General features: G+C 40.6%; 1 protein-coding gene across 1 annotated transcript in view; it reads left to right on the forward strand.

Moving 5' to 3' along the window:
• The window catches only part of LOC114644922 (zinc finger protein 260-like), a 32,042-nt gene extending 18,858 nt beyond the window's left edge, over positions 1–13,184 (forward strand). Inside the window, exons 2-3 of the mRNA XM_028792894.2 lie at positions 740–1,192; positions 10,692–13,184. Of these exons, the coding sequence (XP_028648727.1) occupies positions 781–1,192; positions 10,692–12,454 (2,175 nt within the window). The 5' untranslated portion in view covers positions 740–780 and the 3' untranslated portion in view covers positions 12,455–13,184. The remainder of the gene's footprint in view (positions 1–739; positions 1,193–10,691) is intronic.
• The last annotated feature ends 3,084 nt before the right edge of the window (positions 13,185–16,268 follow it).

Below are 16,268 nucleotides of genomic sequence, written 5' to 3' on the forward strand. Positions count from 1 at the left end.
CTGTCTTTGGGCCAGGCGGCCTGTACGACCTTCGAGTTGAAATGACTGCTTGGAAAGGATTTATGATTACTAAGCAATTGTTATTGAAGAGGGTATAGGACAAGGTCATTATCATGAAGATAACATGTAAAGTGGATGACAAGAAAAATGTACAAAGTGGGGATGTTTAGTGAATAGAACTGAAATAAATATGAACCATGTCCGGACTACTGGGCTCACTTCATTGAACTGAGACAAGTTTTATGTGCTCTGCTATGATTTAATATGCTGTTCAATAAAGCTTATTCTGACTGCCTATCTAGAAACTCTGTGTATTTTTGCTGGAGAAGTTTTCTTCACGACGCAGGCTGTACTTTCCTGCAAGTTTAGGTTCTCATTTCATTTTCCCCTTTTTGATGTGTCAGGTTTTTTTTAAAAGTCCTGAGGTTCTACTTGCGTAAACATTCCTGCTCATAACTGATAATGCAGTTCTAGAACCTGAACATCAACATATGTTTAATCCAAGTAGTGAATGCTGCTGATCCATAAGTGTGGGAGATGGTCATCTTCTTCCAGTTTAATGAACTCTCAGCCCACCCTGTTAATTTTATTTAAACAGTAGTGACTTACTGTCAACATGCTGTTTACTGTCTTACCTGATTTAAACCTTAACTGAGATAATGTTGTAAAATTCAATGTAAATGTCTTTAGATCTGAAGCTTGCAGTTTTGTGGGACTCAAATCCGTTTTTTTTCCACAGGGAGAGAGAGAGAGAAAGCTGCCATTTACTGTTGGGACTAGATGGATTTGAAAGAGGAGGAACATGAGGCCAACATGAATATTCTGGACAAAAGGACCCCACATGTTAAGGAGGAGGACTGTGAATGGGAGTGTGTCCAACCTAAACAGGCGAGTCTGGGCATTAAAGACGAGGAATGTGAACTGGGGTCTGTGGGCATTAAAGAAGAGGCTGAAGAGACGTCTGTCAGCATTGAGGTACACACATTTAAAAGGATTGAGAGTGTGAAGGAAGATGAACAAGATGGAGCAGTGACTGAGTTTGTCTCTTCTCAAAGCAGACACTGTCCATCACCAGAGTCTTCTATCAATGTGAAGTCTGAATCATTAGAGTCTGACGCAAAGAGGACTGAGGAGGTGTCATCTGTTAGAACTCCAGAAGATCAGCCATCAACTTCGGGTAAATCCAGAACAGGTAAGTTAAAAAAAAAAAATAGAAATGTGTGTAAGCCTTAGGGCCGTGGGGCTGATTGTTTGGGGGGTTATGAACCATAATGGGTGGTCTTGAGCTTTTTGTTTGAAATGGATGTGGTTTACTGTGTGTTTAATGTGTTTCATCTACGTTATTGTAAGGTTTAGCAATTTTCTGTTCTTGCATTATAATTGTACCATTGTGCCTTTGTTTTGAAAGACATATGAATTTACAAATTGTGTTTGTATTGTGGAAAAGAATAAAAATCCACAGGATTATTTACACTTCTTGTATGTGCTTTTTACCACTTCTGCTATTTTAAGAATCCATTAGTGAATCTGTGCCCCTTTTACACATGAGCAGAATTCAACTCCTCTTCAGAGAGACCTTAATAAATAGCAACTGTACTTCTAAAAATTTGAATCACATCCCCAGTCATATGTAATAAGTTGTCTGCAACATAAAGTTGCAACATAATATTTTAAAAGTTTATGAAAAAGTAGAAAAATACCATTTAATACATAATAATTTGCAGAAAATGTTGCTTTTTGATGTTTGCCTATTCCTTAAATTTGTGGTAAAAGAAGCACTTTTTTTTTAACAAGTCGGAAAACGTAGGTGTGGTGTAACAGTCAGAATCGTTTGGGATAGAGTTGGATTGTTTTTAATATTTCATTAATTTCATCAGACATATCACATTTTTTGTTACTAAATATCACAATACTCTAATTGTCCATCCAGCAGCTCCGTCACACTCCTTCCCAACTCCGGCTCCGCTAACTGGGTCTCTCATAGTCCTTTATATAGTCCTTGACCCAGAAGTGCTCCTGTCCTTCTGTCCATGTGATTCAATAGCACTTCCGGGTCAGATGAAGACTTATATTTTTCTTCAGCCCGAAAGAGCTTCTGTTCTTCCGCCCCCTGTGACTTGAGAGTACTTTCGGGCTATAGGGAAAATAAAAGTCCCCGCGTTACACAGCAGCACCCAGCAGGGCTGTGAAGCCGAACTCCATCTCCCATGGTGCCCTACGGGAATCCGGGGCACCTCTATGCTGCAGGGGAGACGCCATCTAGCATCCTGGGTGTGTCTGCAAGGATGAGCTGCTGGCCGTCTATCACACCAAATACATTTTATATTGGAGCAATGCATTGATGAAGTGTCCGAGGTTGGCTCCAGTGTTACACCCATTGCAGCCATGACAGGCAGCGACTCCCGATGACCCTGAACTGGATATCTCGCTTAGAAAATGGATGGTTGGACAGACAACGTGTGCCATATTCATGACAACCAGAGGATGAATGAGAAACTTCTGTTCATTTATTGTGGCTCTGTATGTGCTGTATTTAAAAAAAAAAAAAAATAATAATAATTTGACCATTCACTTCACTTATTCTGTAAAAAACACAAAACTGCCATTAATTAAAGCATTCTCTGCCTTGAAAGTGCAAGGGGGTTCCCCACTTTAATAAGGTAGAACATTCAGGACTTTTAAGTGATGGAGGGATAACCGCAACTCCTCTCCAAAATTCAAGTTCTGGGGTGTAAACGTAGGACAAAACATTTTACTTCTGTAAGTGATCTGGTGATCTTCTACAGATTACTAAACTCTTTACCATTTTTTGTCAAACATTATGAGAACTATTAACTAAGGCATTTATCAAGTTTGCCTGCAGGGGTGAAGGGCAACGCTATCATGCGAAACAATGAGAGATTTCAGTTTAGGACTTGTGATAAATTTGCAAACTTTTCTGATAATATGTGTGTACGTGGATATGGGGTACTGAGTATAGATTGATGGACAACAATGCTTCCTTTTAGGAAGCGATACCTCCCTAGTTGGAATAAGTTGTTTTGTAATCGTGGCGTTTTAAGTAACCCGAAAAGTATACAGATATTAAAAGGCGATACCTCTCCCATAGTGATACGGTGGTAAAAATCACATAAGAGAAAATAACTTAGCTCTCTTTACTAATGATTTACGCAGCATTACAGAGGGAGGAAGCCATAGCAAGACAATACTTTTATCAAGGTGGGATCTCGATGTATACAGTCTGCCGTTTTCCGTCGCTGCGCTGGAAGGGTTTTCAGGACGGATGACAATATCACCCATCCGTCCGTCGGCTTCAAAGTGTTTGACTGCTGTCCAAGTGTTATACTGTATACTGGTTCCTCCACGTGCAGGCCCTTACTTAGGTTCCAAACAAAGCCAGGAGAGGATTCCATTTCATCTCTAACATACAGAAATAGTGCAATGCCCATTTTCGTAGTTGTACCTTCTCTCTTTAAATGCTTGCCTAGCAGTTCTAAATGCTGAGAGACCCTGTGTGCTAACTTTGGCCTGGCCTGTACATGAGAGTGGATTCATACAATAATTATTATACAGAGCACAGTGACTTTAAACTTATATTCTTATTACAAACAATTACAAATGTTAAAATCTACAGCACAATTAAGTGTGCAGAAAGTGAAGTGGTCTCAGTTCTTTATGAATTGACTGAATCTGTCCTTTGTATGTGGGGGTGGCAGACTTCATAATGACTATTGTTAATGTGCACAACTTACTGTTAACTAGGGGGCTTCGCTCGCCAACCCCCTGGCGGGCGCTACGCACTAGCCACTTCGTGTCTCTGCCGCTTGCGTATGGGGAAGCAGATGTACAATTTAAACAGATTGTTATTTTCATGGGAACCATTTCATATGCATAATAGAACTATTTTACATTACAGCGATTAATTAACCATAGTTAAAAATAGTAAAATGTAATAAATTGAAAGAAAATTATGTTTCATGTTGTCCATCCATCCATTTTCCATCCCGCTGAATCTGAACACAGGGTCACGAGGGTCTGCTGGAGCCAATCCCAGCCAACACAGGGCACAAGGCAGGAACCAATCCCGGGCAGGGTGCCAACCCACCGCAGGACACACACAAACACACCAAGCACACACTAGGGCCAATGTAGAATCGCCAATCCACCTAACCTGCATGTCTTTGGACTGTGGGAGGAAACCGGAGCGCCCGGAGGAAACCCATGCAGACACGGGGAGAACATGCAAACTCCACGCAGGGAGGACCCGGGAAGCAAACCCAGGTCCCCAGGTCTCCCAACTGTGAGGCAGCAGCGCTGCCCACTGTGCCACCGTGCCGCCCTGTTTCATGTTGTGTTAGAGGTATTCGTTGAGTTATATGTTTTTGTTCTGTTTGGTTTAGAAATTAACACACAAATACTTTTTAAACTTCTCTTTGATATCTCCTTCTTTCAAAACTATTATTGCTGACAATTCGTCACATGTTGGTGTATTATAAATGCGAGCGTGATCTTTCCCATTCTTGTAGAGATCCAAGAAAACTTCTTTGTCCATGTTTTGCAGATAAATTTTGTATAAAGTGCGATACTTTTGGACGTATGGATTTGTATCCATTATTGGCTGTAGAATTTCTTTCGATTCTTTGTTGCATCACTTCTCCGTGATCATAAATATCAACCTGACTGAATTGTGGTTTCTTCGAAATTAAACTTGTTGCAACTTTAATTCTTGCGGGGCCACAGATTCTCATAGCATATGGTCCTGAATCATGTAAATCTACATTTTGAGCATTGAATGATGCGAACAGATTATTGTACATTTGGATATTTTGCCTGTAGTGTTTGTGGATTTCACTTTCACCAAATAACAGATCTTTTAATTCTCAGTTTCTTCATTGGGAAGAAACACTACTTCTCCCTGATCGCAACATGAATTAGACGATCTACAAGTCTCCGACTTTAACTTTAAAGCCGAACAATATCTACATACTTCTGTCATATCACTTACAGTGGTGTGAAAAACTATTTGCCCCCTTCCTGATTTCTTATTCTTTTGCATGTTTGTCACACAAAATGTTTCTGATCATCAAACACATTTAACCATTAGTCAAATATAACACAAGTAAACACAAAATGCAGTTTGTAAATGGTGGTTTTTATTATTTAGGGAGAAAAAAAATCCAAACCTACATGGCCCTGTGTGAAAAAGTAATTGCCCCCTGAACCTAATAACTGGTTGGGCCACCCTTAGCAGCAATAACTGCAATCAAGCGTTTGCGATAACTTGCAATGAGTCTTTTACAGCGCTCTGGAGGAATTTTGGCCCACTCATCTTTGCAAAATTGTTGTAATTCAGCTTTATTTGAGGGTTTTCTAGCATGAACCGCCTTTTTAAGGTCATGCCATAGCATCTCAATTGGATTCAGGTCAGGACTTTGACTAGGCCACTCCAAAGTCTTCATTTTGTTTTTCTTCAGCCATTCAGAGGTGGATTTGCTGGTGTGTTTTGGGTCATTGTCCTGTTGCAGCACCCAAGATCGCTTCAGCTTGAGTTGACGAACAGATGGCCGGACATTCTCCTTCAGGATTTTTTGGTAGACAGTAGAATTCATGGTTCCATCTATCACAGCAAGCCTTCCAGGTCCTGAAGCAGCAAAACAACCCCAGACCATCACACTACCACCACCATATTTTACTGTTGGTATGATGTTCTTTTTCTGAAATGCTGTGTTCCTTTTACGCCAGATGTAACGGGACATTTGCCTTCCAAAAAGTTCAACTTTGACTCATCAGTCCACAAGGTATTTCCCCAAAAGTCTTGGCAATCATTGAGATGTTTCTTAGCAAAATTGAGACGAGCCCTAATGTTCTTTTTGCTTAACAGTGGTTTGCATCTTGGAAATCTGCCATGCAGGCCGGTTTTGCCCAGTCTCTTTCTTATGGTGGAGTCGTGAACACTGACCTTAATTGAGGCAAGTGAGGCCTGCAGTTCTTTAGACGTTGTCCTGGGTCTTTTGTGACCTCTCGGATGAGTCGTCTCTGCGCTCTTGGGGTAATTTTGGTCGGCCGGCCACTCCTGGGAAGGTTCACCACTGTTCCATGTTTTTGCCATTTGTGGATAATGGCTCTCACTGTGGTTCGCTGGAGTCCCAAAGCTTTAGAAATGGCTTTATAACCTTTACCAGACTGATAGATCTCAATTACTTCTGTTCTCATTTGTTCCTGAATTTCTTTGGATCTTGGCATGATGTCTAGCTTTTGAGGTGCTTTTTGGTCTACTTCTCTGTGTCAGGCAGCTCCTATTTAAGTGATTTCTTGATTGAAACAGGTGTGGCAGTAATCAGGCCCTGGGGGTGGCTACGGAAATTGAACTCAGGTGTGATACACCACAGTTAGGTTATTTTTTCCCAAGGGGGCAATTACTTTTTCACACAGGGCCATGTAGGTTTGGATTTTTTTTTCTCCCTAAATAATAAACACCATCATTTAAAAACTGCATTTTGTGTTTACTTGTGTTATATTTGACTAATGGTTAAATGTGTTTGATGATCAGAAACATTTTGTGTGACAAACATGCAAAAGAATAAGAAATCAGGAAGGGGGCAAATAGTTTTTCACACCACTGTATGTCCATACATTTGATCTCTTTTCGCTGTTACGTTATTTCACAGAGTAATAATTTCCGTTTGTTAGCACTAAAGCGATCTTTACTATCATTTTTTTGCAACTTTCGAATTTTACTACTTTCATTATCTCTAACCTTGCTCTGCATGTATATCGCGCCAAGGTTTTTGAACCTCTTTACAATGTTTACTCCTTGTCTTTTATTTCCAACCTTGCTTGGATCTGCTAGGTTTTCAATTCCACTTGGTACAGGCTGATTATTACTTTCCCTTATTTTCCGAATTTACACTTAGATTATTATTGTTTTTTATCGAGTTCTTTTCTCTCCACCGCCTTTTGGCCTCTTTTCAACACACTGCCCTTTCTTCATTGCATAGTCGTTGACGTGTCATCTAGAACGTATAAAATTATTGTCCATAAAAGGAGTACATCGAAGGAAACAAATAGATTGTATGTCTAAAAATACTGTCCAGAAAAGCTTCTTTAAAGGATGAAACTGAGGACTTTTCCTAAATGACTTTAAATGAGGAAAATGTAAACATTTTATAACAGCTGAGAGCGCAGGAACTGTGTCTGACAAAAGCATTCACATGAATGAGAGGTGAGAGGGCCGTGGGCATGTTTGAATATGGTTGAGAGGAGGGAGTGACTTGAAAAAAATCTCAAGGCCAAAGTCTCGTCTCGCGGGACTTGAAAAAATCTCTTGAGAAAAGTCTTGACTCGTCACAGGATTTTTTTTATATACAGTAATCCCTCGCTATATCGCACTTCAACTTTCGCGGCTTCACTTTATCGCGGATTTTATATGTAAGCATATCTAAATATATAACGCGGATTTTTCACTGCTTCGCGGGTTTCTGCGGACAATGGGTCTTTTTACTTCTGGTACTTGCTTCCTCAGTTGGTTTGCCCAGTTGATTTCATACAAGAGATGCTATTGGCGGATGGCTGAGAAGCTACCCAATCGGAGCACGCAGTTAAGTTCCTGTGTGCTGCTGATTGGCTCAGCGACGGAGTGCTGCATTAACCAGGAAGTCTCATCTCACTCATTTAGCATTAACATGCTCCTGCTTCAGGGACCGTGTCCAAGCGCCAACAGAAGATGCAAATGATTGCAGAAAAGGTAAAAGTTTTGGATATGTTGAAGGAAGGGAACAGCTACACCGCTGCAGGACACCATCACAGCATCAATGAGTCCACGATTCTTTTTATTTAAAAAGGAGGAAAAGCATATAAGATCTACGGCCGCAGTGTCCTTTAACCAGGGCGCAAAATGAGTTGCAAGTGGACGTGATAAGGCAGTAGTCTGGATGGAATCTGCTTTAGGGATTTGGATTGAAGAGTGATGGAAGAAGAACAACGGTGGTGCTACACAGTCGCCTGAAGAGGCTCCTTTAGAAGAGCTGTAACGCTATCCTTTGTAGTGCAGTAAAATTAAACTCGTTGTTATCGGACAAGTCGTCGTGTCATTGTTGGTGAGTAACCATAATTAATTATCTACGGACTGTACTTATTACATGCACATAGTTTAGTGTCACTGTACACACATTTTACTGTATACAGTTTTTCTTGCATTGTACGTATTTATTGCTGGTGGCCTGTCTGTCGTAATGGCTGTAACATATGTGATATCAGAGACGCTCGATATCTTTATAATAATATTTAGGTTTTACTGTATGTTAACTGCGTTTACTTACATAATTTCAACGAATCTTACCTAATATCTAAGAGAATACAAAGGGTTTATGCTGTATAATTGTGCGTGAAATTTTTATAATAGTGTGGGAGAGTTTATAAGGGTTTAAAATATATAAAAATAACCATATGAACATATGGTTTCTACTTCACGGATTTTCACCTTTCGCGGGGGGTTCTGCAACGCAACCCCCGCGATGGAGGAGGGATTACTGGAATAGAGAGATATATTTGTTGTTTAAATGATATTTTTCAGCCTGTAAAGTCTGTTCAAATGCATTATACAGGTATCAGAATTTGCTTTTATGTTTTTGGTCACTCCTTGTTGCACTTACCCATAAGGCCCTTTGTCCTTGTCATTATTGGGCTGGATTTACCAATTCAGTGCATTTACTCTTCAAAAACTAGAGTTGGAAGGGTGGGGGTTGAGAGGAAAGTTTTACGGATGGGCATGCAGTACTGAAAATCTCTATAATTAATAGGCTAGTGAAAATCACAGCTCTTGAGATTTGAAGAAAACAATTATGTCAAAGAGAAATGGAAGTAATGCTGTAGTCCTAGTCTTAACTGGGTTACCCATAGAAAACTTCTGAAATGAGGTGTCAACACAGAAGAATCCATGAATGGCCCTCATGGTCCTCTCTGCTCAATCACAGAGAACCTTACTAAGAACAGGAATACTGGGCCTCATGCCTTCAACCAGGCTTGTGATCAGTGATGAGTGCATGGTGGCCAAGTGGCTCACATAGAACGTCAAGCATAATCTGACAAAAACTCATTGAGCCACTCTGTGAGATCACCAGGTGAAGGAGGAGGGTTGAGCAAAATGACTGTTGAGCATGAGCAAGAGTAAAATGGAGCCATGTCTACTAGACATTGGTGGTGAAAACTGCCCTCTGACCCATGGAATGTTGCTTCTGTAATAAGGGGTATGAGCTGGAGCTTATGGAGGAGATCCTGGCAAGAAATAGTGACCCTTGAAACAAAACTCTTGATCTAAAGTGATCTGTTTTACACTAAAGTTGCCTCATGCGAGATACTTCAAGTAGGGGTGTGGGTACGGAGAAGACCTTGGCTGAGTATCTTACAGTTTGAACCTCTTCCAGAGGATTTGAAAGCCATCTTAATGAGATTTCAAGTTCCATAGAGGAGAACCTTCATCATTGTTTGTGTGTGTGTGTGCATGAACCAAACAACTGTGGCTTTTTAAGAGGCATTGGATTCAGTGCTGAAAAAGGGTACCGTCTACTGGCTGTATAGTCCTAATGGGAGAATTCAACAGGCTTGTGGGGAAAAATCAAGGAACATGGAGGGACAAGAATAGGAGGAGTGATCTGCATGATTTCTGCTGAAGTGGTGAATTATTTGACTTCTGTTCTGGTTAAGGATTATCAATAACAAACATTATATTTGATCACAAGGTTTCTCATGAGCATACCTGGTACTAGCATACCTTGGGTCAAGAGTCAGTGATTGGCTGTGGTTGCATTGTCTATTCTGTATCCAAATGAAGTCTACTCTGAGGCCAAAGGTTCTGGACAATTGGATAAAAGGAGGCGCTAAGGTGTCAAGTGATCACCACCTGGTGCTGAGCGGACTCAGGTGAATGACCCAAATAGGTAGTACAGACCTCTTTCAGAATGACTTCAACTCCAGATGGGCTCCTCCTCTATTGTGGCTAATCAGTATGTTTAGCAGCAATAAATGGTGACACTACACATCCATTAACATTGTGATAGAGAGTATGAATGTCACGAGTGTGTCACAAAGCTGATCAATCCTTGTTTCCACTTCCACCCCCATCCAGAGCAGACACAAATAACAGTGCTAATCCAGTGTATCTCATATCCATATTTTTTCTCCCAGTGTTTGTTAACTTTGCTGATTGAAGTAAGTCATTTTGATGTGTGGGGAAAATGATTAAAGGTGCATTTCACATCTTTGGCATGGTGCTCTGCTTTATAGATGAACCTGAAGATGATCACTTTTCACACCATTAATCAAATAAAATAAGAACAAGGTATAATTGTTAATAATATATTAATAGTATAATGATGAAATTCTGATGCAGTTATGTCATTTTAGTTTACAAAATGTGACCAGTAGTTTTGCCAACTGGGTCTCTCACAGATATGATCTCTTTATTTCATTTTCATATGTCCAACCATCGTGCTCAGGTACTGTGTCATTGTAATACAGAAAGGAACATTACGAAGTTGATTCCTTTCCTTTTGCAGACCAAGTTTTACAGTTGCTTATGCTTATAAAACGCTGTTGATTATTTCATCCAGTATTTAATGTTGTGACTTAATGTGAATAATAGATAAGTGGATTGAGAATAAAGCTTTATTTTTTTTCTTTTAAACTTCACACAGGAGACAAACCTCATTGCTGTTCTGAATCTGGCAAACTGTTCAAGTCCAGGGCAAATCTTCAGATACACAAAAGCATTCACATGGCAGAGAAGCATTACTGCTGTTCTGAATGTGGCAAGCAGTTTTTAAAAAGGTGTTTACTTCATAGACATCAAAGAATCCACACAGGAGAGAAACCTTATTGCTGTTCTGAATGTGGCAAGCAGTTTTCACACAAATGGGATCTTCAGATCCACCAAAGAATTCACACGGGAGAAAAGCCTTATTGCTGTTCTGAATGTGGCAAACAATTTTCATCCAAGGGATGTCTTAAGATACACAGAAGAATTCATATGGAAGAGAAGCCTTATTGCTGTTCTGAATGCGGCAAGCAGTTTTCACAAAAATGGCATCTTCAGAGCCATCAAAGAATGCATACAGGAGAAAAGCCTTATTGCTGTTTAGAATGTGACAAGCGGTTTTCACAAAAGAGCAGTGTTCTAAGACACCAAACAATTCACACAGGAGAGAAGCCTTATTGCTGTTCTGAATGTGGCAAACGATTTTCAGAAAAGCGCAATCTTCTGAAACACCAAACAATTCACACAAGAGAGTATCCATATTGCTGTTCTAAATGTGGCGACAAGTTTTTGAAAAAGATCCATCTTCAGAGCCACCAAAGAATTCACAAAGAGAAGCCTTATTGCTGTTCTGAATGTGGCAAGGAGTTTTTGAAAAAGACCCATCTAAAGTACCACCAAAGAATTCACACACAAGAGAAGCCTTATTGCTGTTCTGAATGTGGCAAGAAGTTTTTGTATAAGAACAATCTTCATAGACACCAAAGAATTCATACAGGAGAGAAACCTTATTGCTGTTCTGAATGTGGCAAGAAGTTTTTGCAGAGATGGTATCTTCAGATCCACCAAAGAATTCACACTGGAGAAAAGCCTTATTGCTGTTCTGGATGCGGTAAGCAGTTTTTGCAGAAGAGCAGTCTTCAGGTACACCAAAGAATTCACACGGGAGAAAAGCCTTACTGCTGTTCTGAATGTGGCAAGCAGTTTTTGCAGAAGAGCCGTCTTCAAATCCATCAAAAAATTCACACGGGAGAAAAGCCTTATTGCTGTTCTGAATGTGGCAATCACTTTACAGAAAAGCACAATCTTCTGAACCACCAAACAGTTCATACGGGAGAGAAACCTTATTGCTGTTCTGAATGTGGCAAGCAGTTTTCACTTAAGAAGAATCTTCAGAGCCACCAAAGAATTCACACAGGAGAAAAGCCTTATTGCTGTTCTGAATGTGGCAAACGTTTTTTAAAAAGGAGTTCACTTTATGCACACCAAAGCATTCACACAGGAGTAAAACCTTATTGCTGTTCTAAATGTGGAAAGAACTTTTCACAGAAAGCGGCTCTTCAGGTCCACCAAAGAAGTCACACAGGAGAGAAGCCTTATTGCTGTTCTGAATGTGGCAAGAAATTTTCAACAAAAGGGGCTCTTCAGCTCCACCAAAGAATTCACACAGGAGAGAAGCCTTATTGTTGTTCTGAATGTCGTAAGTGCTTTTTGCTCAAGACCAGTCTTCAAATTCACCAAAGAATTCATACAGGAGAGAAGCCGTATCGTTGTTCTGAATGTGGCAAGTGCTTTTTGCTCAAGACCAGTCTTCAAATTCACCAAAGAATTCATACAGGAGAGAAGCCTTATCATTGTTCTGAATGTGGCAAGTGCTTTTCACAAGCTGGCAATCTTTCAACCCATCGAAAAATTCATACTTGAGAGAAACCATATTGCTTTCCTGAATATGGCAAGTGCTTATCACAAAGGAGTAAACTTCAGCGCCACAAGGAAATTAACAGTGGCGTCACCACAATGGGTCAGACACTCACGGTACACTTGTGTGTTCTTAAGAAAATTAGAGAACCTGACAGATTCCAGTGTTCATGTGAAGATAAAGAGAAGACCAAGTACTGCTGGTTCTTATACAGCTGGACATGAGCTCTCAACTGAAGTGCATCCTGTGACAGCTTGTGCAAAACTGCAGTGCAGAAATGTAATTTTGATTTCCAAATTAGATGATATAGAAAAATGTATTCTTAAAGTTGGTAATCTCTATGTATTAGAAAAGTATTTTAAGCCCATGAGAAAGATTATATTTCCCTAGGTATTAAGACTAAATGTTAGGGTTAAAAAAGCTTATGCCTACATATTTGTATTATTCTGTATGAGCTAGAAACCACGACTATTTCATAAGCCAAACCTCAGACGTGCAAGAGAGCTGGAAAGGACGGACCCCCTCTGTTAGAGAGGGAATATAAACTTTCCAACTATAAATATTGGTGGTGACTGCTGAGCTAGCAGGGAGTAAGGATAGGCCTTGTCAAACAGATATGATGGACAGAGAGGGGTTTGACACCCCCTCAGCTAAGAAATATTGGTAGAATGAATTAGAGGCAGGATTAGAGTAGTGGAATGATAGGAGTCCGATGAGAATGAATAATGGCTTGTGTCACAAAAGCCACAAAGAGCCTGTGGACGCTGAAAGTTGAAGAACAACAGAAGGCAGACACCAATTAAAAGTAAAAAGAAATTTCTTTATTCTTGGTGGCAAAGAGGCTTGCAGCACCTGCTTGCTCAAGATGCCACAGGCAGCTAGCCTGCTTGCAGGAAGCAGAGACTTCCTTTAATACTCAAGATCGTTGACAAGAAGAAAAAAAGAAACGCGGCAGTTCATTTCGAGTTCATACATAGATCGTTATAGCTTGCGGTCACACCCTGGATTGGAACATGCAGGAGCGCACAATGTTTCTAACAGTTAAAAGAGTGATTACCACATTCACAGTCTTAAGCAATAGCCCTTGTCAGTATCAATACACACAAGATCAACTGTAGCCAGCTAACTGTCTCAGGATGTGTGCAACCTAAGCAGATTCAGACAATATTAATTTCCTCATTCTTTCTTGCACGCACATTGCTCATAAAATATCAAGGGTTACATAAAGGTTAGTTCAGTACAATACATCAGTTATAAAGAAATTATGTTCTTATAGCTTTAGTATCTGCATTAGATTACATTTGTTCAGTTAGCACATTCTTATTTAATACATAAGTGTCACTCTTCTTATAGTTCTATTAGCATCATACTTTTATTATTTGGAAAGACAAGCACCTTAATTCTAAATATTCTTTCTCAATTCCCCCCTTTGCACATTAAATGTGAACTTTGTCGATTAGACTTCTGCATCATCATAGTTGGGAAAGAGTTCAGGAAAGGGGTCGGGGGATGAGAGAAAAGGTGTGTACTGGGAGTCAGGGTCAGCACTGAGGAGATAAGCCCTAGTAATGGAAGCGTTGATAAGCCTTTGTAAGAGGGCTCAGATGCATGGGATAAGACCGCAACCAAAAAGCATGAAAACTGCCAGAGAAATAAGGACAGTTATGAGAACAGTTTTAATCCAACCGGCCCAAGAAACGAACCATTTTTGGAAAATTTCATCAAGTGGGTTAGCTATTCCTGAGTTTCCTGCTAATTCGATAGATAGGGAGGGGAGGCCAGCTAAAGCATGGGTAATGGAACCATCAGTGGCAGTGTTGTTAGGAATAAAAGTACAGCAACTGTTGCTGAACACAACACACACAATCCTCACTTTTCAGTTAGGAGCATTTCTAGCATGTACTTCCTGACATTAAGATACACTTGAAAGGGCACCCAGGAAAGTTATGTGTATCCTTAAAAATATCACAATTAAAAAAGGTTATTGGGAAGGAATACAACTAGGAGATTGGGTTTAGTAGTGGCACATGCATGACAGGAATCTGTTCTTAATTGTGTAACAATAACCTTCAACCACTTATATCGCAGACTATACCCGGGTCGAGTCACACAGCTGTATTTTTCAGACCACCTCCATTTGTCTTGTCTGTCCAGTGCGCAGGGAATAACCAAGCAAAAGTCAACCTGTACTGAGGATGTTTTCCCTACTTCATAATTCAGAATGGGAATTTGAAGACCATCAATCAGGATTACATAGTGAAACAACTCCCAGATTGCAAAAATTATGGGTGCCATCTTTTGCAGTGTGAAACGTGGATCCAGACAGGAAGTCCTTGGACTTTAACGGCGTGGGGTGTAGATAGCAGCACCTGGAATGGTCCCCTCCAGCGACGTTGATTCCAATGTTTCCTTCCTCTCAACCCCATCAAGGCCAGGGGTAGAGCATCTGGCCAGGTTAAGTTTGTCTGCTCACAGATTTTGCCAATTTTGATTTTAGGGTGCCATTGCACCTTTCTATAATACCTCCACTTTGGGGATGGTATTTGCAGTAATGATGTACATCTATCTGGAGCCAAGTAGTCAGCTCATTTATTACAGAATTCACAAAGTGGGTACCGTTATTGGTCTGCAGTTTCTGTGGTATTCCACATCTTGGAATGATTTCTTTTATTAGAGCTTTGGACACAGTTTTTGCATCTGCATGTTTAGAGAGAAAAGCTTCCACCCATCGGGAGAACACATCGACAATTACCAAGCAATAACGGTAGCCTTTAGATGGTGTTAACTCAGTGAAGTCCATTTGGAGGTGTTCGAATGGACCCATTGGGTTAGGAGTGATGGCGGGGCTTACTTGCATACCTTTACCTACATTAAACCTTTGGCATAGTGCGCATCGTCGGCAGAATTGTTCAGCATATGTAGAGAACCCTGTGGTTTCCCAGTGTCGCTCGACATCCTGAGTCATAGCATCTTTTCCTGCGTGATCCAGGCCGTGTGCAATTTTTGCCATCCCTGGAAAAGAAGCCTTTGGAGGAAAGGTTTGTTAGTTTACTTATGCGTCCAGACCCCATCAGAGAGGGATGCTTCTCGGGACCACTTTATCCTTTCTCGGTCAGTGGCGGCGCTCTGTACAGAAATAATTTGATTATCAGGGTCTTGTCATCCTTCTGTTGGAATAAAAAGAGACTGGTGTATTATTATAGGCAGCCTGTTTAGCAAAGTGGCCAGCCAGTTCATTTCCTTGGCTGACTGAGTCTTGTTTTCTAGTATTGGCTTGGCATTTAACGATTGCCAGTTTCGATGGCTTACCAGGACTGGCTTTGAATCCCCTTAATTTCCATAATGCCCCATGATCATGACAGACTCCGAAGGCGTATCTGGAATCTATGTAAATGGTTATGACTTTCCCTTCAGACAATTGCCAAGCTCAGGTGAGAGCTATTAGCTCAGCAGCTTGTGTGCTTAAACTAGAAGAGATTCGATTTGCTCCAAGTAAGTGGTCTCCTTTGACCACTGCATAACTGGTGGAGAGTGTCCCGTCATCTAATCACAAGGAACAGCTGTCCACATAAAGTACTTTTCCTGTTTCTAGTGGATTTTCCTGGAGGTCTGGCCTGGGTTTCAGGACCTTAGTTATCTTGTCATGGCAGTTGTGTGGTTCCCCCTCTCCCTCAGTGGGAAGTAGGGTAGCAGGATTCAGGGTCGAGCATCTTTCAATAGTGACATTTGACAGAGTACAGAGTACATTTTCATAGTGTATTGCCCTTGCAGTAGTGAGGTGTGAGGTTTTGGGCTGGACTAAGATGGAGTGAACAGCAT

Source organism: Erpetoichthys calabaricus, chromosome 1 (genome assembly GCF_900747795.2).
Source record: "Erpetoichthys calabaricus chromosome 1, fErpCal1.3, whole genome shotgun sequence".
In the NCBI taxonomy this organism is placed as follows: domain Eukaryota; kingdom Metazoa; phylum Chordata; class Cladistia; order Polypteriformes; family Polypteridae; genus Erpetoichthys; species Erpetoichthys calabaricus.